Consider the following 27,223-nt stretch of genomic DNA (forward strand, 5'->3'; position numbering starts at 1 on the left):
AAGAAGAAATAATCCCCCGATTCATACAATGTCACTTTCTGGAATTGTTTTATTATGCAGGAAACTTGTGGGGACTATAAAATGTTTTTATTTATTTTTAGGCTGGCACTACATATAATGCACTTCTTGTCGCTCAGCGGGTACAAAGGTATCAGCACGGCAACACTGTCCACAGAGACTGCCCCAGACAATCACAGCTTTTATACTGCACCTCCATGTCTTATCAGTCGCAGCAATGCTGTGTATTGTCAAAGAGCCCCCCCCCCCCTGTTTTTACACTGCTGCTACTTGTGGTTTATTATCTATGCATAGTCACTTCACCCCTACCTACATGTACAAATGACCTCAACTAACCTGTACCCTGCACACTGACTCAATACTGGTACCCCCTGTATATAGCCCTGTTATTGTTATTTTATTGTGTTAGTTTTTATAATTTCTTACTTCAATTTATTTAGTAAATATATTCTTAACTATTTCTTGAACTGCGTTGTTAGTTAATGTCTTGTAAGGAAGCATTTCACAGTAGGTTCTACACCTGTTTGGTGCATGTGGCATGTACTGTATTTTGTGCATGTGACAAATCAAATTTGATTTATTAAGACTCTTATTCTCGGTTTGAGAGGATTGTATTTGAGTAAAATCCCAGCTCTGCTCATCCTTGAACTGAATGCAAAGTGTTTCTAGATTAGAATTCACTATCTCAGGCCTCATCTACTCTCACATAAATGATTGATATACAGTGTTGATGATGGATGATTTAACAGGAGTCAGCGTGGTGTCAGAATATGCAGTCCAGTGGTGTCCTTGCCCCCTGTCTCCCTGTGTCTCGCCCTAGCGCCCTGTACCTCCCTGTTCTGTCATTAAGCGATGTGTTGTGTTGTGTCCCTGGCAGGAGAATGGGGTGGAGTTCGAGGCCTGCCTGGTGGCTCAGTGTGACGCCCTTATTGAGGCTCTGACGCGGCAGAAAGCCAAGCTCCTCACCAAGGTTACCAAAGAGAGGGAGTACAAGCTCAAGGTGGGTCAGTGGGTCTGATCTGATGGACACTCCAACAGCTTGATGGGTGGGAACGTCATGTTGACTGCAGTCTCACACACCAGACCAAGCTTGGATTATACTGTGCACAATTAGCCTGGGGACCAAGTTATGTTGGCTGTAATGTACAGATGGCATCATTCAGTTCGGTGAATGGTTTATTGATAACAATAATGACTACTCTCTCTGCATCAAATATGTTAACATGACTTTGCACACTTAAAAAATATGATCAATAGATAACTGTTATTCATAATACAACTCTGAGTAGTGATAGACTCAGCTGTCAGCTCTCTCTAGAAAGGGCATCCAGGGTTGTGCACTTGTTTTGGCCTAGGTCGAGGTGCATCTGGACCCAGGTCTCTCTCCTTTCCTTCCCCTGTCCTCTCCTTCTGAAGCCCCAGCTGAGGGGTGGGCCTTGGCCTGCAGGCTGGCTGGCGTTAAGCTCTCAGTGGGTCACATGGATCCATGCCCAGGCTCAACGTGCCCGGCTGGAGGATTGGGGCTTCAGAGGACAGCTGTTGTGTTTATCAGGGCTGGAGCTGAAGAGCAGCTAGGACTGCTGCAGCATCACACAGCAGAAAAAAGGGTTTTTTCATTTCACTTTGATTAAGGCCGTCACACTAATGTGCCCTTTTCAGAAGATTACAAAATAAGAGTTTTATGGACTTTAGTTCACGGCCATATGGTAAAGTCAGTAACTGGACTGTAAATAGCAGTTCTTGGGCTTTTACCAAACTACTGTCGTGACAGCATTTGGTGTCCATTACATTTGATCTCCTACAGTGTGGTGGAGATGGATGGTTGGTGATTAGCGGTAAGCTACTTTATATCAGCTACAAGACAATGATCCCTGAAAATATTTAGGCTATCACGCAGCTGTTTCTATCATCAAAGGCACAAATATCTTATTTTTTATCATGTAATCCCAACATCAGGGCATTTGTTTCCCGCTATTCAATCGTCAAGTGTTGTGTTAGTTTGTGTCGGTGAACGTCATTTTCTCCTCTAATTCATTTCTTCCGAGCCAGTAGTCTGTCGGCTGTGTTTTTATCAGTGGCCTCTTTCGCCACGCTACACATTCCCAAGGAGAGAGTAATGTCATGTGATTCGTGACAGTCTAGTCCAGGCGTAATCCATAGAATGCTGGATTGTTATTGTTTTAATGTTGCGTGATGTGAGGATTATACAGTCAATTCAATCTGAGTTGTTACAATTATTTACCTTACTGCCCATTCATTATCATTGGATAGATATGACAGTTCCTGACTGTCCTCTGGTGTGTTTATATTTGTGTGATATTTTATTCAATCTAACCTTTCGGAATGCTAATTTTATGCTTATTTTATTAAATTAAGATCCAGTTGAATAGTTTATGAGCATTTAATTAATTATGGGCTTATTGCCTGAATGTGTCAGTGACTTAATCTAATTATTTATAGGATAAGTTTGGAATTGTAAGGCTTAATTTGATAATAGAGTGATTAACTGCTTTGAAATTAATCTACCTTGTATGACCTTTTCATTATAATCTGATAGTCATATTTTTTTCCTGAAAATGCAAAGAATGCAAAGATGAGTTGAACACATGAGCAGGTATAAGTGGTCTACCCAAAAAATGGCTCATAAAATGGTGACAGTCCACTGAATTTCAATTAGCTGTGAATGAATGGCTTTGACACTCACCCAAATCCCTTTTTCCCAGTGCTCTGTGCTCTGTGCTCTGTGGAGAGGGGGAAGCACACAGAGTCAAACATGTGGTTTCCATATGTTTGATGCGTTTGATACCGCTCCATATATTCCATTCCAGACATTACAATGAGCCTGCCCTCCTATAGCTCCTCCCACCAGCCTCCTCTCCGTGTGTGTGTGTGTGTGTGTGTGTGTGTGTGTGTGTGTGTGTGTGTGTGTGTGTGTGTGTGTGTGTGTGTGTGTGTGTGTGTGTGTGTGTGTGTGTGTGTGTGTGTGTGTGTGTGTGTGTGTGTGTGTGTGTGTGTGTGTGTGTGTGTGAAATGCCTGCCCAGTGTTAAAATGACATTAAAGGGTGCCTGTCTGTGTCCTTGGCTTCTCATGTGTTGTGTTCAGGTGGTGCGTGACCAGATCACTCACTGCACTATGAAGCTACGTCAGACTACAGGCATGATGGAGTACTGTCTGGAGGTGATCAAAGAGAACGACCCCAGCGGCTTCCTGCAGGTACAGTAGTGATGTATGGAAGGATAGATGAATGGGTCAGGAGCTCTGCTAGTAGAAGGTTATGGATGAGGCTATCCTTGCTGCCTGCCGGTCTGCCTCTCACGCAGAGAAAACTTCCCTCAGATGTCCCTGCCTCCTACTGGGCTATAAATGCTAAGACCAAATAGAGGAGACCTTTGAAGAACCGCTTATATCTTTTACTATACTAATAAATATTGATTGAGTACATATGATAAGTTTGTAGAAAGATGTGAATACATGTTTTTGTTGTTGGCGAAGTGTGGATGAAGATATTGATACTTGATAGGTCATTCCAAACCATTTCTCATTGGCTTGCACTAATACAGATTAACGTGATACCGAATGTTGGTATGTGACACCCTCATCTAGGTGACTTGTCATATTTAGTTCCCCACACCATTAGCCGGAAGCCATTGATTCTCCTGGTCTTTTGATAGGAGTGGTCTGAATCAGATGAAATAGAGTGGAAAGACTATCTTCTGGGAATCTATGCTTATCTCCTCCCTTCAAATTTGTATGAAGTATTGATTGTACAGTTTCTTATACCCCTTGGAACAAAATCTGTGCTCTGTACATAAAAGCTTGTATAAATTCTTACAAAAGCTCTGCAGGTAGCATGAAAGCTGGTACCCTACAGCAGTGATTCCCAACCAGGTGTACTAGAACCCCAGGGGGTACTCGGCCCATCCACAGGGGGTACTTGAGAAGACTCCTGAGTCCACTGGGCTACTGGTAAAATGCACATGAGGGGGTACTTCAGGGGTAATTCGCGCAGAGCCAAATTCAGGTGTTGGTGTAGTAACTGAATAAGGTTGGGAACCAGTACCCTACAGGGTTATTCCTAAATGCAGCACATTTCCTGCTGGCATTTTTCCAGAAGCACAAAGCCTCGAATAAATCATAAAAAGCCAACCATATTCCGCTCTGTAATAGTATATTTACTATGTAGATTCAAGTTTTAGGGGAGCTGTATCTTCTTTGATGCTGATCCCTCCTGCTGTGTGTGTCTCTGTGTAGATCTCCGATGCGCTGATCAAACGTGTGACATCGTCTCAGGACCAGTGGGTCAAAGGGGCTCTGGAGCCCAAGGTGGGCCCTGAGTTTGACCTGACCCTGAACACCGACCCCCTGCTTCAGACCATAATACAGCTGGACTTTGTCCAGATCAAAGGTACCCAATCTATTTAACGTTGTAATCCGATTTATACGTCATATTCATATACTTGCTACAGTTTGTATAGTGTGAGTCTATTCATACACATTTAATATATTGTTACATTGTTAAGGACAGTTCGAAATTTACTGGGGGAGGGGGGCCGGTCCAACTCAAGTTGTCATGAAAAACAAATGCACCCCCTCCCCAAAATTTTCACATGACCCTCCCCTTGTACTGTAAATTGAACACCCTCCCCCTGCATAGAATTCTAAAATCTAAATAATGTTTAAGACCACAAATAACAATAACTGTAGCAACCATGTATTTATAAACGTGGATATCTACTTTACCACTTCAGCATGCTTTTGTGGAACAGTCGATGCCAGGCAGGGCTACGGGCCAGAATGTTGCGGGTTCGCCGACCACCACAGACGAGCTCCCTCTCCCTGTTTGTTTGATTACACAACGATCAGAGCCTGGTGCAGACAATGATCAGCTAGGGGGAAATCTGATTTCCAACATTTTGATGCCATATTTATAATTCTATAAAATATATGCAACAAATCTTAGGTTTCTGTGCTAATGCACCACACAACCAATAAGCGAAGCATACAGACTTCGGGCACTTCAATATCATGGTTTCCGTTTTGAACAGCACAATAAATAGACTATATCAATCTAGGCAAACAGAATACATCCCTCCCTGTCTTCTAGGCTTACCCTGTATTAAAGGCTTGGCTTGGCAAAAGCCGAATGTCATTAAACATTTTGATGTTTTGTAACAGATGTCTCTTTCCATTCATCAATTGGCCACTGCAGTTTGGATTGATTGATCGATAGATTTTGTCAGTTAAAAAAATACATATACTGTACACAAAGATTTTTTTAAAGTGACCAGGATTTCACAATAAAGTCAGCAACTTATTTCCATTGTGGTCCCTATTTGTTTACATAAATACTATACAATTACATAAATACAGACACATTGCAGAGATAGACAAAAAAATGCTCAACCTCCAGATGAGTGTGAAGGGGGAGTTTAAGTACAATTCTCTCAAGCTTTTCCTTGTGTTTCGATGAAATCACATCGGTGTCATAGCACCGGAATATCTCTCTCTCTGAGAGAGCATATAGCATATGCAAAACTTTAAAGCCTATTTTATTGAGGGGGGTTTAGGCTACTTTCCTAAACAAAATCATTGTTCACCTCACGGTTCAGCTGTCAGAGATTTTAGTGCAAAATGTATCAGGGCATTGCATGCCCACTGTATTATATTCCTATTTAAACAAATAAGCTTAGGCCTAACCCCAGAGAGAGAGATATGCCGATGCTTCGACGCCGATGTGATTTCTTTATGTCAGATGGCTACTGCGTCTGCTATACAGATATAGACCTACATAAGGAGGGTAATTAGTAAAAAATGTATCCATTAATGTTGTATAAAGATGAAGCATTATATTGTTAGATTATAGGAGTAGCTCTGGTAGGGCTGAAACTGTCTTCCTCACCTCAAGTTCAGCTTTCGGAGTCAGTTGGAGAGCTTAAAAGCCACACCATACTAAACCTTCACAAACGTTTCTAAACTTTATTAGGGTAATATCAAAAGTAAGTCGAGCCGTTCTTTATAGCAAAAATACGAGCAGATGAGTGAATGTAAACCAGGGACTAAAGGCACTACCCTCCCCTATGCCCCTCAAAAAACACACAACCCTCCCCAAAACAAAACAAGAAAGTTCAATAACCCTCCCCTATTTTGGACCACACCTCCCCCCAGTGAATTTCAATCTGTCCCTTAGATTTCAGTGGACTCATCTTTTAAGTGTGCCTGACTGTACTGTGTTTTTGTATGGCTGTTCATCAGTTGAGCAGATACTCTTGTCTCTTGTGAAATGCATAATCTGTACTCATTCTGTGCTTAATTGCTTGGTAAAGTGGTAGAAATGTTTTTTGCAAAACGGACCAGAAAGGTGTCCATGTTTTACAATCCAAATGCTTGGCTGATGTGACCAAGTTCAATATTCTGAGTATACTATGTGTGCACAGCTATTTTGCCATTAGTCTATTTAACCATGCAACGAAAATATTATGCTTGAGTAAATCTGAGGAAGATTTGTAGTGTATATCCCCTGGCAATGTCCTAGAATACCAGGATATATTTTTTCATAAACTAATATGTATTTCAGTTCGCTTCAACACTTACTGAAGCGGACAAGATTTTCCCTTACCCAGTTGCCAACTCAGTCTGGCCCAAATAAAACGTAATGTAAAACAAATGTGATTTTGAACCCATGGGGAGTTGAACCAGCATTCTCTTGAGAAAGCACTGCAGTTGATCAGTTCCACTATGTTGCAAAATAACTCAAGCAACACACATCAACCCATGTCCAATATCGTGTTTCAGATATTCAGGAGACTCCATTATTGAAACAAATGCATGCAGGTGGACTGAAAGACACGGAGAGCTCAGGAGGTATTTCAGAGTTGCTATATGATCATCCAAATCCAAGTTGTCCCCTTTTCCTCCTTGAGACCTGCCAGCCCACACCAGGCCACCACGTTAAGGGGCATAGAGTGGTCCCGACAGTGCTCTCTTCCCGTGCATGTTTTACCCTTTACACTCTTCCCTTTTAAATTTGACACCTGCCTGACAACAACCACTATCACCGCTACTTATCCACGCAAGTGATAGATGTTAACTCCTCTGTGGTGTTCCTGCCATCCGTTTTTATTCCAGTGGAGTCTGCCACGGTGCCCTCGGCCCCCCTGCTGCAGCTGGAGAAGTGCTGCACCCGCAACAACAGTGCCACCCTGGCCTGGAGGGTCAGTGTGTCCCCTAGCAACCCCATTGAAGGCTACGTCCTGGAGCTGGACGACGGCAACGGGGGTCAATACAGGGTCAGATAATACTTCATATATTAGAGACGTTGTGTGTCGTCATGTCCGACGCTCCATGTAGTCTGACACTAGGATGGAGCACTTCACGCTCTGCTGTTTTAACAGTAGATTTAGTCAAAGAATTGAATATTTTAATCAAAGAAAGTTGATGCTCATTATGCAATGCAAGGAATCTATGGGAAATATTTTATTTAGCCAAGATTATTTCAATATGTGTAATACATTTCCACTGTAATTATATGTGGAGTAAATTTCACCTATAGACAACAGTTGTCACCTCTACGGAATCTTTTATTATTCATAGTGCTTATGCTGGAGTCAGAGCTCTAACTAACGCCAGAAGGTCCTGTTCTGTACTGTATATCTGCATGTCCTAGGAGGTGTATGTAGGGAAGGAGACCGTGTGCACCGTGGACGGCCTCCACTTCAACAGTTCCTACAACGCCAGAGTCAAGGCCTACAACTCCACCGGGGTGGGGCCCTATAGCAAAACTGTGGTGCTGAAGACATCTGACGGTGGGTCTTCTTTCTGTCTTCTCCCTCTGTGGACCTAACTGTAGACATGAAAGGGAAGACCACTCTCTGACTGGGGACCAGGGGACGGCAGGCTTAATTAGTACCCGGGGTGCGGTATGATACTCTGAATTCAGCACTGCTGAGCCAAGCTAGTCCTCTGGGACATCCAGAGCCTGCTGTTTGCCGGCAGTGCCTCTCCCTTCCATCAACCAGCAACACTATTGTTTGTGTCCTTAATGGCAATGGCATCCCGATCCCACTTTAATGGAAGGCGACTCTGAAGAATGCCAACTGCTCGGCATCTGACCGTAAGGCGCTACAGAGGGTAGTGTGTACGGCCCAGTACATCACTGGGGCCAAGCTTCCTGCCATCCAGGACCTATATAATAGGCAGTGTCAGAGGAAAGCCCATAAAATTGTCAGAGGCTCCAGTCACCCAGGTTATAGGCTGTTTTTCTGCTACCGCACAGCAGGCGGTACCAGAGGACCAAGTCGAGGATCGAAAGGCTACTTAACAGCTTCTACCCCCAAGCCTTAAGACTGCTGAACAATTAATTATATGGCCACCCAGACTATTTACATTGTTTTGGACACTGCTGCTACTCGCTGTTTATTATCTATGCATAGTCACTTCACCCCTACCTACATGTACCTAATTACCTCAACTAACCTGTACCCCTGCACACTGACTCAATACCGGTACCCCCTGTATATAGCCTTGTTATTGTGCTTTTATTGTGTTACTTTTTATTATTTCTTACTTTAGCTTATTTGGTAAATATTTTCTTAACTCTTCTTGAACTGCACTGTTGGTTAAGGGCTTATAAGTAAGCATTTCACAGTAAGGTCTACACTTGTTGTAATCGGCACGTGACAAATAAAGTTTGATTTGACTTGTGCAATCTGTCACTGTTCTGGCTGGGTGTGGTGGTGCTAGCCGGGACTGAGTCCCCAGGATCCTCCTGGTTTATCTGCCCAAAGCTGAGAGCAGTAAACATCAGGCAGCACCATGCCAGAACCAGAGCTGAAGGAGCTCCACTAAAGAGGTGTCCAGTCCTGATATAGTGCTGGCAGACAGTGGAAGTGGTTTTGCAGTTTAGCAAAGCATGACAGCGAGTGCGTGCCAGACTGTGATTACTCTAGCTTGTCAGTTCTGGAGGGAAGACAGAGAGAGAGCAGAGGGAGAGAGAATAGGCTGTCGATGCCATTGATTGAGTGTAAGGCTGGGATTGGGAGGCAAAGCATGGCAATGTGCTGACGGCTGACAGAGCGGTGAGGCAGGGAGAGAGTTTAGACTTAGAGTACAGGCGGCTCCAGCTATGGCTCTGCCAATTGCAATAACAATGGATCTCTGCATGTGGAGGCCTTAGAAAGTGCCTGTCGTGTGCCAGATAACTGTTTATTCCAAAATAGCAGTGTCTCTCTGAGGAATGGGGCTAATTAAAGCAATACATTGCAATGATTTCATACAGCAGTGCCTTATGGGCAAAGTGCTGTGGAATGAGAATTAATCCAGTGCTTGACATTTAAATGAGAACATCAAGTTGAATTTTTCATTGTGGCACTTTGTGAATATTGTGTCATCTCCCGGTATGCAGCCCACCATAGGGTCCTAGCTGATCGTGCTGTTCTATAATAGCATCATGTTTCATTCTTTCCATCTTCCACTAAGGTTCACTCAGGCAGCCATGGCCTAGAGAATGTTCTCCTTTCTCTCCGACTCATCCTACTGCTCTACTTTGTCTCTCCTGCAGTGGCCTGGTTCACCTTCGACCCCGCCTCGGCTCACAGGGACATTGTGTTGACCAATGAGAACCAGACGGTGAGCTGCAACAGCTATGATGACCGCGTGGTGCTGGGGACTGCCGCCTTCTCCAAGGGGGTACATTACTGGGAGCTCATGGTGGATCGCTATGACAACCACCCGGACCCAGCGTTCGGGGTGGCGAGGATCAACACGATGAAGGACATGATGCTGGGGAAGGATGATAAGGCCTGGGCCATGTACGTGGACAACAACCGCAGCTGGTTCATGCACAACAACTCCCACACCAACAGGTAGGTGGGACATCTCTCTCAGGGGCGGAAGGCTGACTCCTGCTCCTCCACAGCTTCCGAGTTTAGAAATAATCATCATCCTCATTGTGTGTCATACTGTCAGAAATAGCCCACTTATGCACGTACAATATTGGCAGGCAGTTAGTTGTAAATGGAAGAGATAATTTGTAGGGCAATACTCTTATTATTTTGTGATAATCCATTTTTACTTATCTTATACTGTATACTTACTGAGTAGCATAGAGTAATGAAATACATAGATTCAAATTCCACAGGCTTAGCAATCTACCTCCAGGGACAAGAATACACAAAGCACAATCCTCCTTCCCCCTTAATGAACAATAATGCAGTAGTAGTTACCATTTTCAGTAGCTGATTCAAAAGTTTCCCTGTGATCATCTTCGTGTTTGTTCACCCTCATTATTTCTCTTCCTGTCAGCTGTCACGTTGGAGCCTATCACCCACAATGACTCACTCATTTCCCTCATTAAAGTGCCAGGTATACATGAATGTCAGGTAATCATCAAAGGCAGATTTTTGCTTGCAATCCTGCTTGTTTGTTTCTTTCGCCTAGTGGATTTCTCTGGAAATACACTAGGAAATCCTGTAGCTTTGTGACATAGCTGTTTGACAACGGTGATGCTTTTACACTTCCACCATTTTGTTGTTTGAGCTGCTCACTCTCAAAAACCACAAATCTGCTGTCTTTTTGGGTGAGTTGACTGGATTGCGTTTAACTATTTACATACAGCTTTGCATTGCCAAAGTATTTAAGATGTTTGGATACTGATGTATTTATTTGACTTTGTGCCATTGGAATGGAGTAAGCTACACACCCTGAAGGAAAAGCTCGAGAGGCGTTTTTCATATATTCATATATTTGTTGAACCACAAGTAATCCGGATTTACGGTACATCAATTCACACACAGCCTACATACAAAACACACATTATTTTGCAATTAGGTCACATCTAATGTTTTGAATAGAGGAAACGATTAACTGCTGAAAGCCATTTGCTGCAAACTGTGTTTGGAGTCATTGGCAACCCTCTATCCCTCTGAGATCCCATACCACTCTCAAAGGGCCTGTTTGATATGGTCCATTAGGCCTAGACTCAGTGTGTGTGTGTGTGTGTGTGTGTGTGTGTGTGTGTGTGTGTGTGTGTGTGTGTGTGTGTGTGTGTGTGTGTGTGTGTGTGTGTGTGTGTGTGTGTGTGTGTGTGTGTGTGTGTGTGTGTGTGTGTGTGTGCGTGTGTGTGTGTGTTCTGCAGGGCCGAGGGGGGCATCAGCAAGGGTGCCACTGTGGGCATCCTGCTGGACCTGAACAAGCACACTGTAACGTTCTTCATCAACAAACAGCAGCATGGCCCCGTGGCCTTCGAGAACCTGGAGGGAGTCTTCATGCCTGCTGTCAGCATCAACAGGAATGTCCAGGTGAACAGACAGTCAGACAGAGTTGCTTAGATGGGAAAACATAGTTTTTTTGTAAAAATGTGGGTAGTTTTGTCTCGAAATTCAAGGATTATGGGCTTAATTTAGAAATTAAATTAATCTCCAAATTAGGAATATTTGCATATGCATATATTTGTATTAAATTCATACGTACCATAAAATATACATTATGTTGAGTTAGTACACTCTGTGGCTCCTGAAAGTCAAATCCTGGATCTCGAGTCAGCAGCTTAGTCTGTCATGATCTCATTTTGTAATGTTTGTCCTTCACAGGTTACCCTACTAACAGGAATGGAGGTGCCAAAGAATTTTAAGCAGCAGTAGCCTCCTAAGCTGTCCTGGCACAGTCCCACCAATGTCAAAATGTACTCCTCCTGCTCCATCCCCATCTGTTCTTGCTACTACAGCATATCGTATGCTGTTTAATGCCTACGATCCAATATTACCCTTGGAAGGAGTCTTATATACGAGGGACTTTTGTATATAAAATATTCTGTTGTTTTTGTAATTTTCCAAGTCCTAATTGCATCTCAAGCCGTACAATCAGATTCTGTGTTTACAGTCAAAATGCCACAGGGTGCTTTAATGAAGTGCATCACAAGAACAAAATCCCATGAGGATAAAGTCATGAGATGTCCTACAGTACCATTCCTCTACTTCTCTTCTCTCAGGTTCCTTCATAGAGACTTTCTATACTCCAATTTATTTATAGGAAATCACTAGATGGGTTAAATGCGGAAGACACATTTCAGTTGAATGCATTCAGTTGTACAACTGACTATTTATCCTCCTTTCCCTTCCCTTCTCATTCAAAAGTTGAGAATAATAGAGCTTTTCTTAGACACATTATCAGTGAAATACTGTCTTTGCAACTTTACAAAGCCTTTCCATACCAGAATTGGAATGAATTAAACTTGAAATCTGCTCAATTGAAAATGACCCTTTATACACTATACATTTAATTTAATGAAATTGAATTCACCCAAGCATAGATCGTCAGATCTGTGTAAAGGACTAATCAGAGGACAAACGGTACCTACAATTCTGTCACTAGATGACAAATCTTGGTTCAAAGTGAAGCCAAACCACTGTGACATTGAGATGTAACATAGCCATGTATATTTTGTCAAACTATTTAAAATGCAAATATGTATCTTTTTTTTCAATCGATTTACTGTATATGCATTGGGTTTTACTACATTATTGAAATATTTATTAAGAGGGTGTATGCTCATGTGAATAAACAAGTATTGTTAAAGGTATTGTAAAGCAGTTAGAAATATTGTATTGACAGACCACTAGAGGGTCAAGATAATATGTAAGGAAATTGTAAATATGACTGTGTCCTAAGCATGCATCCTAAGCAAACTAGTTTACTAAACTCCATCTGTACATAGTAAAGCTATTCCTAAAACAGTGATATGCAGAAGCCTTTCAAACTACCTAGTACAGTAAAATACATTTGCCCCATAGAGTTTGAAGTCAAAATTACAGCATCACTTTAATTTCCTAAAAAAAGAAGTGTTTAATCATTTATGTGACAATTTAATATCTTATGGGGCTCAAGCACAATGTCAGATGACAAAATTAATTTAGAGGGTTAAGCAGTGCGTTTGTGATTTGTCTGAGGGAGCCTTAATGGTATTGTAGATACTAGGCAGGCTTATTATCCCACATTTACATTTGACCATGTCCTCATAAAGTTCACATACTGGTATATCATTAATCATAATTAGATGCAGATAGTTGTTTTGTATCATATTCTGTAATTCTAATTTTTGGAACATTTTAATCTCTGACTGCTACTAAAAGTGTTGCTTCAAAGTGATGTGCCCTTAATCCAAAATGGTAATAGGTTTTTGGATTAAGAATAAAGCTATTGTTATTAGAATACAAATTCTACTCCGAGTCTGTGTTGAAGCATGGTGGTACACCCTTGGTGAAAATGATTTGTACTGTTCTTGTATCCTCGCTTTGTAAAAACACCAAATATAGTCATGCATTGTTGAATGGTCTCAGAATCTAATGTTGGGTTTATTTAGCTGTGTTTAATGTTCTCTGAACAGAGCCAATGCCTTGTACATTAAACATGTTGATATGATGTAGAGCAGACTGTCTGATTACAGAACTACAGGTTATCCAAAGCTAAAATGTGGAGGTGACCATTCCCAGGGTACATAAATTATATTGACTAAAGCCATTTTGTATAGACAAGCCAATGCATCAGGTTGCAGCATGTACAGTTGATTATAGAGTGTCTCCAAGTGAATGTTGTCAATGAGAGAATCATCTCTGTTATGAAGCTATTCTTATAAAACTCAATAAGTGCTTGTGTTGGCAACTACAGTATAGTGAAGTGTCATGTACCCAAAAGGGATGACTGCAGAGGCCTACAAACAAAAGTGGCTCCATGTAGCCTCTCAACAATCACCATGGAAATGGTGTTCACAAACACACTGCTGGTACAGACCATAATATCAAAGGAATCTTTGTAGTAAATTCACATAGTAGCTTATCGTCTCTATAAATGTCATGTTGTAGTGTTTGGCATGCATTTACCAGCCTGCTTCTGAATGTGAACACCCCATCCAAAAGAAAATAGTGCTAGAAAGTCATGACTGTCAGATTACAATTGGATTTGAATCCTACACTCTGCCTCAAGAGACTGACAGTAGACACATTTATTTCATCTATTTATTTATAAATGTATAATACAGTTCAGAGGTTTATTTTGCCCATGTTTACTGTTCCCACTCTCAGTATGCCATGTGGGGAAGGTTGTTGCTGTGTCTGGGGGACATCTCTCTTCTAAACACAGGCATGCAACTCATGCCCTGGGGTCGTGGCTAGTGCCCTCTCACTACCACTACCAGAAAACTAGGCAGGGTGCACCACCAAACCTCATAGGGAATGTCACCTGGTCCGTTAGAACACTGGCATCAATGTACAGTGTGTTCACAAAAAGCTGTGCTTTATTTTATAGAATTCTGTTACGTATGTTCTTTAGTTATCATACGATGTAAACGTTTCGTACTTCTAAGTGGTTTGTATATGAAATGAGTTGGCATTGTTTTCATATTATACAGTTTAAAATAATAAAAATGCTGTCTTTCCTTTATATAATGAATAAACGGTGATGGAATATGAATGTGCTCTTCATATCTTTTCTGTAGTCTTTCTGGGATTATGTTAATTGTGGCTTGGACATCAATTGTCCGTTACTGCATCTTCATGTGAAAAGTCTCTTAACTCCCAAAAATGCAACTCTTAATCATTGTTTTCACTTCATCACTTTTGTGGCATTTATTTTAAACTTATTTTTTTTTGATGGAGGCTTTTATTTTCTGAATTTCTTTGGTGCTCAGGACCAGCATTCCATTTTTAAAGCGTCCCACCTGGCCTGTTGGAGCTTTACTGGACGACGACTTCCTCTTCTCATCCCTAGTAAATGGTACAGCATGAAACATTCAGTGAACACAGTATGAAACATGGAGATTTAACACTTAAGGGAAGCAGAAATTCATAATAAGTGGAGGCATGGAGCAAACATGTACTACATAACAGTTACTGACAGTGGTTCAAACCTATTCAATTGTGGCAAAATGTCCACATATTTGGAAATCTACTTAAAAGCTAAACTTAGATTAACATCACTAACCTTGGTTTAGTCATCTTCTTTTTCTTTAAGTCCTAGAATGGAAAATAATTGGTATACAAATTCAGAACTGAGATGACATCACACTCAATGTGAAATTAGGGGGATATCATTCAATTTACCGTCTGAATCTCATCCTTTGCCTTTTGCTTCTTGTCCTTAACCCTTTGCTGCAACACTTTGTAGTTTACATACTCCTTCTTCGGGGGGCTGTGATAAAAATAAAACTTTGTCAGACTATTTACTCTGCTTCATCATAACCAACTCCCACTTTACACAACTTTGTCCGAGGATCATGTTTGTAGATTACGATGGAAGTGTGCAAATAGCAGGAGAGATGACATTTTCTGGAATGTGCATAAAATATCATGTTTACTTTATGCAACCACAGTTTACCCTTGCTCCAAGCATGATGGCTCGCTCCTGTTCAAAAACCCTCTGCTGCACTTTCTGGTATCCAGTGATTCCAAATCTATGAACTTCTAACCGAGCCTAACAAACAAAATAAAACAGGAAAACATTGTATTTCAACAAAATAATTGGATCATTCATATAAGATTGTATCATATTTGGGTAGAATTTCAATATCCTAGAACATTCACTTTTACCTTTTCTAGACTGAATTCATCTGGGTCCACCTTTTTCTCTTTTTTTTGAGGAGGCTGGAAGGGAGGAAAAATGTATGAGATGCAATGATTCTGACAAGAGGCTCAGGTTGAGGTGAAACCGTAACATGGCATTTACAGATACCGTTAGGCATAGTACCTTGTCCTTGACCTCGGGCACTGGTGGCTTTCTGGCTTGTCTCGGTCTCTTTGTAGGATCCTGGAATGTGACCACCTCTACTGGTGGTGCCTGTTTAGTGGTTGAACTTGTGTTTCCAACTTCAGAAGCACCAGGAAGGTCAATCGCTGAGATATCTGAATGTCTGACTTCCAGACTCTCTTTAGTATCACTGCAATCGTCTGCAGCGGCGTCTTCGTCCTCCACCTCACTCCTTTGGGATCTCTTCTTCTGTGACTTGTGTTCTCTCTTTGATACTGTTCGATCACCTGTAACAACATGCTGTTAGAAAAATCTTCAAGACCACCCGCACCAAACCACACAAATGAGCAACAAGCTACCTTTCTCCTTGAACTGGGGTGGCCACGGCTCATGGAGAGCTGCTAGTTGCTCCAAATCTGCTCAAATACACTTGATTATGCTAATCACGTTTCTAAAAAGCAGCTCATTAGTATAACAAATGTTAATGCAGTACTGGAGCAAAAGCCTGCACACCCAATTACTCTCCAGGAAGAGGTTGGCCCTGTTTCAACACGTCACAGACACAGCTAGCTAACGTTAGCTTTTCTGCTAACTAGCTAAATTAATGGCTAGCAAGTATAAAAAGCAGAGCTAAACTGGTAAATAAAAGATGACGTCCAACCACTACTAGTAAGACATCCATCTCTGGATAGCTAATGCTAGCTAGATTCCAACACGCTAGCTTTGCTTTGTTTTCTAACTAGCAAGCTAAATTGCTAACTTTTGCTTACCGAAATCATACAGCGTATTCAGGACATGGTCAAGAAAAAACTGATCCGTGTCTTCTTCCTTTCCATTTTCGTTGTTGTCCATTTCAAGCAGTGACTAAACTAATACCATGTCAAGACGAAATAAAATAGGGAAACAAAGAAAAAACACGATTGTGGACGACTGATAACAAACCAATGTACACACGTGTGTGTCCTATGCAACTGAAAAGCAACAGGATCAGGATGTCATTTCTTGGCCACCGTAGTTTAATGTACAAACAAGGAAGTAGCCATTCACAGCAGGGAATTATCCAGCGAGTCAAACATATATATCTAGCTTAAATCTCTGCTGACGATTCTTCAGCCAAAGCAGCATCTATGTTTTTATGATACCTGCTAAGGAATGGCATCAAAAACTCTTTATTCGGTACGTAGGCTATACATTGCTAGCTTAACCCACCCACATTTTTGACACTTTAGCTAAATGTCAACTGTTTGTGACAGCTGTCTTAACAATCATGTGTTTGTAACGTTACAGCAAAGGGACCCAATGCTAAAGAGAGATGGCTTTGAAGACATTTTAGAAGAGAGGAGGAACTCCAGCGACTTGAAGTACGCGTTGAGGTGCTATGCACCGGTTCTTTACAAGGGAGTCACTCCCTGCAAAGCAAACATGCTCAAGAATATCGTTCTCCAATCTGATCAGCTACACTATGTCATTAATCAAGTAGGTAATCAGTGCCATAGCCCGCATGTGCAACGTTTGTCATTGGTTGTTATAGGTTGTCATCTCAGTTCTTCTATTGTGCCTCACACCACAGTGACATCGCAACCCCTCTGATCAACAATTTTAGGCTACATGTAGATTACAAAATGTGTTGATACAATGTGTGCATGAACGTAATTGACATTGCTTTGCATGCATGCAGGGTTATCCTGCATGACTTTGTCACCTAAAGGGTTAATTCCATCCCTTCAGTGTTTAAACTAGTTTGACTACCAATGACGTATGTATTGACAACATACTCTGAAACTGTCTTTAGGGGTATGGTAAACATGTATTATTCATAAGCCCTGCCTTCTGGTTGATGATCATGCCCAGGTGTCACAAGAGTCTGGCGAGGCCCCTGACATCATCCAAGAAGAGGCCTCTGTCATTCTGGAGGAGATGGCCCACCGGCTCCAGATCAGCACCGTCCGCTTCTTTGCCTTCGCTCTTAGTAAGGCCTTCAAAACCCTCTTCCAACATGTCTGTGTCAACGAGGAGGGCATCCAGAGAGTGAGTGTTCTGAGTCTGACAATAAAAAAACGGTAGCTCACTTCCTCTTCAAATAGCATTCTGATTCTGAGTGATGTTGGAAATGTAATGCAAAGTAGTAGATTAAAGAGCATGGGACATATGGGATATTAACTATTTGTCCTATTAACAAGTTAATTCATATCCACACATTCTTAATTTCCCCAGCTCCAACAGGCCATCCAGGAGCATCCGGTGGTGTTGCTCCCCAGTCACCGTAGTTACATGGACTTCCTGTTGATGTCCTACATCCTATACACCTATGACCTCGCCCTGCCTGTCATCGCTGCAGGCATGGGTAAGCATCTGCTCCAATGTCTCTCTGAACACCTTAATGTTCACTCTGTGTAAAGACACTCTCTCCTTTGTTCTTTTATCTTTTGTTTGGCCGTTTCTGTTGTTGTTGCTCGCCTTAGTATTGAGGATATTATTGTGTGATCTAGATTTCATGGGGATGAAGTTTGTTGGTGAGATGCTCCGGATGTCAGGAGCGTTCTTTATCCGGCGCTCGTTTGGAGGAGACAAACTGTACTGGGCTGTGTTCTCAGAGTATGTGAAGACCATGCTGAGGGTATGTACAATGACCTACTGTTCTGTTCTGCTGTCCTTGTATTGTGTTTTGTTGCTGTAACAGAGCAAGTGCTGAGTGTTTAATTTGTATGTCTGTCGATCTCTGAATCTGTTCTTTAGAATGGATTTGCACCTATTGAGTTCTTCTTAGAGGGTACAAGAAGCCGAACATGCAAGTCCCTCACCCCTAAATTAGGTAAATAAAATAAACATCCGTTTTGATTGGAGACTTGACCAAAATCCTTATTTTCATATATCTGACTTGGCTCCTTGCTTTTGATTGAGCTTATTGCTGAGCTCTGCATTTGTTGTGCAGTATGTAGCATTTAAGTGTTTTGTTTTATGACATTTTCTTCTTTCAGCAAAAAACCTTTAGGTGACAGGAAATAGCTTTTCTGCTACCATTGCCAAATTTTCTGTTATATACCCAGGGAGAGGTGCCAGAATTGACCCCAATAAATGTCATTTTTTTGCAGTGGCATTATTTCAAAACAACACAATGCTCTTGTCTGCAGATGTATGAGAAACCAATCCACTGTAATCATTTTGGACCATGGCTCTCATCATTTCAGGATTACTGAATATCGTGATTGAACCATTCTTCAAAGGAGAAGTGTTTGATGTCAACCTAGTGCCTGTCAGCATCAGTTATGAGAGGATACTAGAGGAATCTCTCTATGCCAGGGAGCTCCTGGGAGTGCCCAAGCCTAAGGAGTCCACCTCTGTGAGTCTCTACTATGTGTCTAGTCCTGTACTGTATTGATGGATCGGATTAGACATTCACTTGATTTCATCGGTTTTTCAGTATTGATTGAAAATAACTTACTTCCTGCATACATTGATATCTCACCTCACTTAGTTGATATCATGCACCTGTGTTAACACAGCACAATGCCAGGCAATTGCATATTGACACTCAAACATAGGCTGCTATTTTGCCTTTCAGGGACTGTTGAAAGCCAGGAGAATCCTCAGTGAAGACTATGGCAGCATTCATGTGTACTTTGGCCAACCAGTGTCAGTACGGAGTCTGGCCCAGGGCAAGGTCAACCGCTCTACGTACAACCTTTTCCCAAGGTACACTGTGCTGTCTATTTATGGTAAACCTTAGTTATAATTTACAATAGTTTACACGGATTGACATTAAGTGTTGCCTTAATCCCCGGGGAATAAGTTGAGCCTGCTTGTATGTTGCCCTATTGGGCAGGTGTTGAAAAAAACAACCAAACTGCGAAGATTTTCACTAAAACGTATATTTCTGGTTCGTCCCCAATGTTAAGTCAAAAACAGTCAATTTGTGTAATTTCAGGCAATCGGACATGTTAAGACTGCTCTGATTTAAAAAATAAAAATGATAACAACAAAGATACAAAACTTCAGTACTGATCTTTCTGATGTGTAGGTGAAAGGCAGGCCATATATGGCACTTTTGCATGTAAATAGCAAATGTACTTTTTCGATCTTCAGGCAACCAAAAAAATATTCCTGACATGCCTGATGGGCAAGTGCCTTTCAGGGATTAACATTGAAGTCTGACTCATAACTCTCCCCACTAGCTAATACTTAAGTGGCTTTTTTTTTCTAAGATTAAAAAATGAATACAATTCAGTTGAGACCCTGTTTTAATTTGAGATGGTTAGTCATGTTCTTCAGTAATCACTGGAGTCTTATCCTGTTACAGACACATCCCTAGGAAGCCCATGGAGGAGACTCAGTCATTTGTGAATGACACTGCCTACAGGATAGTGCGTCTGCAGGAGGACAACATGGTGCTGAAGCCCTGGGTCCTGATGGCCTCCCTCCTCCTGCAGAACCTGGAGGGCCTGGAGCTGTCTGTGCTGACAGAGCAGACCGTCTGGCTCCGAGGCCTAGCCCTGTCTTATGCTGCCTTCCTGGACTGGCCTGGTAGGATCCACACCAGCCATGGGCAATGCACATTGATCCCAGTGTAACTCTTACCTTTAACTTTAACACACCATTGATTGTGCTTTAACACTCTTGTTGACCTCAAATGATACAGTAAGCTCTTGATGCTGTTGCTTAGTTTTTTTTTGTAGCCTCAGTGCAACTTGGCCTAAATATTTATTTAAACCTTATTTTACCAGGTAAATTGACTGAGAACACATGATCATTTACAGCAACAACCTGGGGAATAGTCACAGGGGAGAAGAATGAGCCAATTGGAAGCTGGCGATGATTAACTGGCCAGATTGGGAATATAGCCAGGACTCCGGGATTAACACCGCTACTCACGAGACCCGTTTAACAGCACCTTACACAGGGAAATGTCCCCAATCACTGCTTTGGGGTATTGGGATATATATAAACTCAGCAACAACAACAAAAAACATCCCTTTTTCAGGACCCTGTCTTTTAAAGATAATTTGTAAAAATCCAAATAACTTCACAGATCTTCATTGTAAAGGGTTTAAACACTGTTTCCCATGCTTGTTCAATGAACCATAAACAATTAATGAACATGCACCTGTGGAACAGTCATTAAGACACTAACAACTTACAGACAGTAGGCAATTATGGTCACAGTTATGGAAACTTAGGACACCAAAGAGGCCTTTCTACTGACTCTGAAAAACACCAAAAGAAAGATGCCCAGGGTCCCTGATTATCTGCGTGAACGTGCCTTAGGCATGCTGCAAGGAGGCATGAGGACTGCAGATGTGGCCAGGGCAATAAATTGCAATGTCCGTACTGTGAGACGCCTAAGACAGTGCTATAGGGAGACAGGACGGACAGCTGATTGTCCTCGCAGTGACAGACCACGTGTAACAACACCTGCACAGGATCGGTACATCCGAACATCACACCTGCGGGACAGGTACAGGATGGCAACAACAACTGCCTGAGTTACACCAGGAACGCACAATCCCTCCATCAGTGCTCAGACTGTCTGCAATAGGCTGAGAGAGGATGGACTGAGGGCTTGTAGGCCTGGTCCTCACCAGACATAATCGGCAACAACGTCGCCGGACCAGACAGGCCTGGCAAAAAGTGCTCTTCACTGACGAGTTGCGGTTTTGTCTCACTAGGGGGCGATGGTTGGATTTGCATTTATCGTCGAAGGAATGAGCGTTACACCGAGGCCTGTACTCTGGAGCGGGATCGTTCTGTGAGTGATTTCCTGCAAGTCAGGAATGTCGTTGTTTTGCCAATGGCGAGCGAAGAGCCCGGATCTCAATTCCATTGTTCGATCGGAGGGTGAGGGCTAGGGCCATTCCCCCCATAAATGTCCGGGAACTTGCAGGTGCCTTGGTGGAAGAGTGGACTAACATCTCACATCAAGAACTGGTAAATCTGGTGCAGTCCATCAGGAGGAGATGCACTGCAGTACTTAATGTAGCTGGTGGCCACACCAGATACTGACTGTTACTTTTGATTTTGACCCCTCCTTTGTTCAGGGACACATGTCTGTTGTTGAATCTTGTTATGTTCATACAAATATTTACACATGATAAGTTTGCTGAAAATAAACGCAGTTGACAGTGAGAGGATTGCTTGGCCAGTAACCAAAAGGTTGCAAGATCAAATCCCCGAGTTGACAAGGTTGACTTCTGTTGTTCTGACCATGAACAAGGCAGTTAACCCACGGTTCTTAGGCCGTCATTGTAAATAAGAATTTGTTATTAACTGACTTGCCTAGTTAAATAACGTTGAAATAAAAAACTAAAAAACCTACTGGCCCCTCCAACACCACTTCCAGCAGCATCTGATATCCCATCTAGGGACATATCCTGCTAAGCTTCAGAGGCAAGCCAGCAGTAGAATGCACAGTGGTATGTTGCTGGCCAAATATAAATGCAGCACATTTGGTTCACCTCCAGGCAACAAGTGAATGTCATACTTATTGCATTGGAATTTAATCAAAGGCAAAGTAATTTTTTAAAATGTATTTACTGCCCCACATGTAATCGGGGGTTGATTGCGGTATGGTCGTATTGGAATTGACCCAGTGAAAAAAAAACGTTATTTCCTCGCCAAGGTCTTTCTTGGACGAAAGTGTTTCATGAGCCCTAAAAACATTCTCTACCTGAAAGTGCAGAATCTGTTCACTCACTGACTTTGACAGGCCCTATAATATTTACCACACCCACTGCTCCTGATGCGATATGATGTTTGATATCCAGTTCCCTTTGATGTCAAAAGAATACATGTTTGAGTATGAGTGACTGATCTAGCTTTATAATTAGCTCTGTGTGAACCTCTGGGCTTGCTAACTACACCCAGATGATGCTCTCATGGCCCTTCCAGGCCTCAGACATCAGTCCCTTGTCACTGCTCTGGGGATTTCCCCTGCCATCCTTAATGAGTCACTGATGTTGTGACAGGATCTGAAGGATCATCTCAGACACCCTGCGTGTGCCGTCTAGACAGAGCTCACTGCTGGGCCTCGTCACCTTGTTACTTCCTTCTCTTTTCTCTGTCTCACTCTTTGTTTCTGTCTCTTTTCTCTCGCTCTTCCAGACCATGCTCCCACAGCGAAGGTGGTGTCGTCCAGCCTGGCTCTCCACAGGGGCTTGGCGTGTGTCTCAGGGGGCCGGGTTAGTCTGGTGGTAGGGGAGCCCCTGGGCCCGGTGACCCCAGAGGAGGCTCTCTTTAACAGAGCCGTCAGCGTGCTCTCCTGTGCCTCCTACAGGAACCAGGTCCTTCACGTGTTCCTCCGGCCCGCCATGCTGGCTGTGGCCATGCACACTGCAGCCTCCTCTAAGAAGAGTGAGTGGCCTGGCTGTAGGCCAACTCTGATCTAATTTAATAATAATAGTACATTCATGGGTTTTATATAGTGCTTCATGGACTCAAAAATGCTTATTAGAACAAATTTCTTAGGGTTGAAATATAGTTTATAGCCCCAGTTTAAGTTTCCACTCAATATTCCTGCTTTTATGTCGTCCCAATAGGGTGCTAGCTAGTATACATGGCTGAGGTTTTTGAATGTGTGTTTTTCCACTTAATTAAATGAAGGCTGCATCTTTCAGATGAAGTGTACAACTGCTTCAGCTTCCTTTGGGACATGTTCTCCAATGACTTCATCCTCTGTCCTGGGGACACTGTCCAGGTAATACTTAAATGCTTAGTGACAAATAATTTAAAATAATTTAAAATCGTAATAAGTTCTTAGTATGCACTTATTCCTATGGTGAATATCCATACAGGACTTTGAGGAGGCGTGTTACCTGCTGGTGAAGACTGGTGCTGTCCAGATGCCGCAGCAGGACATAGTGATGACAGACATAGGTCAGCCCACCCTCTCCTTCTTCAATGGCCTGCTGGAACCATTCCTACAAGGCTACCAGGTACACTGGCCCTCAGTCTAGCACTAATGTAAACCTTTTATCTGAGCATGATACTTCCTGATGGCTTTATAGTAGCTTTATTACTTTATCATAACTTAAAACACTTTTCTTACATTTTACTCAAAGCACTCAAGAGACTTTAACAGTGGCCTGATGATTTAGCAGTATTGTGGACATTGGAGTTCCCAAAAGTTGTATTTTTTTTTACAGTGGCAACTGTCTTGCAGGAGAATCCTCAGTGAAATATGAATTTTCATGACCGGTCTCCACTAGAGGGAGCTCTATAACCAGAGCACTGTCACGTTATGGTGTTACTTGATGGGTGTCCACAAATCAGCACTGCACATTCCTTTGGATAGTGCCACTCCGTGGTCTTCGGTGGCTGTGTGTGAGTTGACTGGTGTTGAATTCTTGTGTGGGCCTCCTCTAGGTGGTGTGTCGGTACCTCTGTGAGGAGGCCAGTGAGGGCCTGACAGAGAAGCAGTACATCCCTGCTGTCCGCAGCTTCGCTGTCAAACTCATCCTAGCAGGTGCCTTCACTTCACTCTCTGAAATGTTTTGAGTGTGGTCTGGGTTCAGTCAGCAGGATAACAAATGTATTTTACAGCCAAGTGGAACAGTATACATTTATTTGGATAGTCCCATGGTTTGTAGATGTTCAGCTGTCTGTCAACAACATTTTAACTTACTATCTACTAACCCTAGTCATAACCATAGCTTTATGTCCACGCCTATGCCCAGCGGGTAGGTTTAGCTGGACATCTGTCTATTACACATTGGTTCAACGTAATTTAATTGAAATGCCGTGGAAACGACGTTGATTCAACCAGTGTGTGCCCAGTGGGCAGCTTCATGTCTACACCTTTGCTCTTGGTTTATATGACAAAATGAAAACTGCCATCTAGTGGCTTTAGATGCTACTGCCAACTCTTAGAAGTGAGCATTCTGTGTTGTGTGTTTTCACAGGAAACCTGAGGTGCTATGAGGTGCTATCGTCAGACATGCAGAAGAATGCTCTTGCCGCTTTGCTGCGTATGGATGCTGTAAGAAAGGTCAAAGTGTAAGTCCAGTTCAACTACTCCTATATCTGGGTTGTGAAGTCCCATTTTGCTGTGGGAATGTTTGTTCTCACTGTGAATACTTTGTTCTTTAATTTCAGAGCTGATCAAGTCACTCTCATAGTGAACAAGATGGCTGTGAACTCTATAGACGATATACTGGGTAAGAATAGAATGATCAGTCATATCAATCAGATTCAGATCAGCCCAAGTCTCTCTCTTGTTGCTGTAGCAGAAGATCTGTATAGAGATGGGTTGACACCAAGTTATATAAGATGATGGTATATTTAATTCTATTTAAGTCTCACAGGCTTGTGTAGTGCTGTTTCATTTCAAATGGCTGCATCAGGTACTGAGGGCTGGCCTACTTACAATTTTTGTTACAGCAGTTGTCATGACCCAGTTTGGATGATGTGGCACTGGCACATGCATGACAGCTAGCCTATAGTGGATGTTCCATTACACAGTCCTGATGGTTGATTTTGTTTTTACTTTCTTCAGGAGGCAAACTTCCCACACAGAAAGCGCTCCTCGCTCGACTGTAGTTCACTCACTTCGCGGGCCAATGAAAACTCTGGAGAGTAAACTCTGCCTTCATTACCATAATGCCAAATTTTCCAGGAGAGCATAGCTTTGCTGACTACAAAGGTTGTTTGTCATAGTTTTTTTAAAAGGAACTTCACTGGTTTGCCATCTGGGACACTGTTTTATATGACAAATAACACCAAAATACTTATTTTAGATCTTCGCTCACACTAACTACGTGTCTGTCTAGAGACGTTTTACATTTCCGAGGTTGCCAAAGTAATTTAAATAGTAACCATTTTAATTAACACGTTTTGTGCAATCCCGTTTGTTTTCTAACACTGCTTGGACTCATTAATATCTTCATTTGTTATTTTGGTGTTATGGCGTCTGATGTGGTATTGCTGCTTGTGTAGTCTGTTAGTGTTTGTATTGTGTTTGTGTTGGTGTGGACCTCTCCCTTTCTCCTCCTCTGGGATCGTTGCCTTTGTGTGTTTTTCAGAGAAATCATTGTTACAAAAATGGGGTCGCATCATGTTGTTTACAGACCGAATTGAGGATACCAGCCTATTTATGCAACGTTAACACTGAGTAGATAATAAATTGTATTTACACTATTTTATTATATCATATTTGGATTTGGAGTAGAAACACCCCCTCTCATGATCAAAGCCAAAGAGTTTGGGATTTCATCAGATATGCTGATGGTATAATATCCAAACATGAGAGCCATATGTTGTTTACATCTGTTTTATACACATGTGCAGCGCTACATATCCAACTGCATCATTGTGACTCTGATATAGGATGCCTATTGTGGAATACTCAGTTACATCTTAAGACCTAAGATCACAAAGGTAACCTGACCACTGAGGATTTACCGTAATTTCTCCTTTCCTATACTTCCTGGTTTGTTTATTGTGACCGAAGTATGTTTCTGAACTGTTTTGATATGACTGTTTATAATGCGGATTTGACAAAAACATGAAGAATGTGACCATGATCTCTGTTACCAAGTGCAGCAGATGCTATGACTGTTAGTCTCCTGCCAAAGTATACATGTCTATGTTACCCTACCATTCTGTCATGTACAGTAGGGTGCAATGTGTATGTGTTTTTGATGTGGAATTAATGTTGTTCTAACATTAATGACTACTGTTGCAGTAATGTAACATTGAACTATATGACAGTGTGTGGCAGTTAACTGTGATCAATGATGCTTTTTGAAGTAAATCTACAAGCAGAATAAAGAATTTGAAATAATGGTAGATGGTCTGACTGTTCTGAGGACTAGGGGAATGTTGTGGTTATCTATAGGCAGGAATGTTTATGACCTTCCCATAGATGGCAGGCTTGCTCCTCTTCTATGAAATGCTGTAGGTTGTTGATTTCTAGGGAAGTAATGTGGATGGACGTGTCATATCAGGGAAGTATTTTCCATCATGTTGTTTTGTGGTCATGCTGCTGAGTAAGATAATACAGCCAGCAAATCCCCTAGCTTCCATCAATTTTTGTCTGACATACTGTTGGGTTCTCTAAAGTCACCACACTCTATTTACCTTCTCAATCCAGGCCTCTGAGCTCTTTTAACAGCTATATCAGCACTTAGATTTTTTTTCTCATGACATGCTTTATTTAAGGGGCATGAACCAGATTAACTCTGTTCAACTGAAGTGCTGCTGCTGGGGCTCTGTGGGAAACAGGTTAGGCCATTCAGGTGGGTTTTCCCATCTATGGAAGTGCAGTTAAAAAATAAAACAATGTTTTTAACACCCATCTTTGCTTTTCCTATTACTCTGTGTGCTACTGGGAGTTGTGGCCTCATCATGAATGTGAGATATAGTCGCTGAAATGGGTTGATGCCTAGTAGTTAACCTTGGACAGTCTGATTTCATTAATTTCCTTGAATACATCCTGCCTAAATACAAACACCATTAGCCTTGGCAATTTGCACCGTGGCGTAA

At 42.1% G+C, this 27,223-nt stretch overlaps 3 protein-coding genes across 7 annotated transcripts in view; 2 read left to right on the forward strand and 1 right to left on the reverse strand.

Annotated features, from left to right (window-relative positions):
- The window catches only part of LOC123990746 (E3 ubiquitin-protein ligase TRIM9-like), a 30,406-nt gene extending 15,927 nt beyond the window's left edge, over positions 1 to 14,479 (forward strand). The window contains exons 3-11 of one of the 5 annotated variants that reach the window (XM_046291569.1): positions 896 to 1,018; positions 3,122 to 3,232; positions 4,271 to 4,424; positions 6,812 to 6,880; positions 7,145 to 7,305; positions 7,683 to 7,821; positions 9,576 to 9,879; positions 11,151 to 11,313; positions 11,605 to 14,479. In XM_046291569.1, the coding sequence (XP_046147525.1) occupies positions 896 to 1,018; positions 3,122 to 3,232; positions 4,271 to 4,424; positions 6,812 to 6,880; positions 7,145 to 7,305; positions 7,683 to 7,821; positions 9,576 to 9,879; positions 11,151 to 11,313; positions 11,605 to 11,655 (1,275 nt within the window). In that variant the 3' untranslated portion in view covers positions 11,656 to 14,479. Of the gene's footprint in view, positions 1 to 895; positions 1,019 to 3,121; positions 3,233 to 4,270; positions 4,425 to 6,811; positions 6,881 to 7,144; positions 7,306 to 7,682; positions 7,822 to 9,575; positions 9,880 to 10,318; positions 11,314 to 11,604 lie in introns of those variants that run through there. The other 4 variants (XM_046291572.1, XM_046291573.1, XM_046291570.1 and 1 more) reach the window with 4 other exon arrangements.
- On the reverse strand, positions 14,025 to 16,749 carry lg12h1orf131 (linkage group 12 C1orf131 homolog). Its single transcript, XM_046291575.1, has 7 exons — positions 16,522 to 16,749; positions 15,752 to 16,038; positions 15,595 to 15,648; positions 15,383 to 15,478; positions 15,109 to 15,195; positions 14,990 to 15,021; positions 14,025 to 14,772 (listed from the first exon to the last, which is right to left on the reverse strand). The coding sequence occupies exons 1-7, from the start codon at positions 16,601 to 16,603 to the stop codon at positions 14,646 to 14,648; spliced, it is 765 nt and encodes a 254-aa protein (XP_046147531.1). The 5' UTR covers positions 16,604 to 16,749; the 3' UTR covers positions 14,025 to 14,645.
- On the forward strand, positions 16,486 to 26,523 carry gnpat (glyceronephosphate O-acyltransferase). The gene is made up of 16 exons (XM_046291574.1): positions 16,486 to 16,927; positions 17,039 to 17,227; positions 17,603 to 17,779; positions 17,966 to 18,095; positions 18,241 to 18,368; positions 18,488 to 18,563; positions 18,940 to 19,091; positions 19,314 to 19,444; positions 20,049 to 20,272; positions 22,847 to 23,095; positions 23,359 to 23,438; positions 23,536 to 23,676; positions 24,107 to 24,206; positions 24,643 to 24,736; positions 24,836 to 24,897; positions 25,236 to 26,523. Exons 1-16 carry the CDS (start codon positions 16,904 to 16,906, stop codon positions 25,277 to 25,279), a joined length of 2,001 nt encoding a protein of 666 aa, XP_046147530.1. The 5' UTR covers positions 16,486 to 16,903; the 3' UTR covers positions 25,280 to 26,523.
- Positions 26,524 to 27,223: the final 700 nt, after the last annotated feature.

This window comes from Oncorhynchus gorbuscha, linkage group LG12 (assembly GCF_021184085.1).
Source record: "Oncorhynchus gorbuscha isolate QuinsamMale2020 ecotype Even-year linkage group LG12, OgorEven_v1.0, whole genome shotgun sequence".
NCBI lineage: Eukaryota > Metazoa > Chordata > Actinopteri > Salmoniformes > Salmonidae > Oncorhynchus > Oncorhynchus gorbuscha.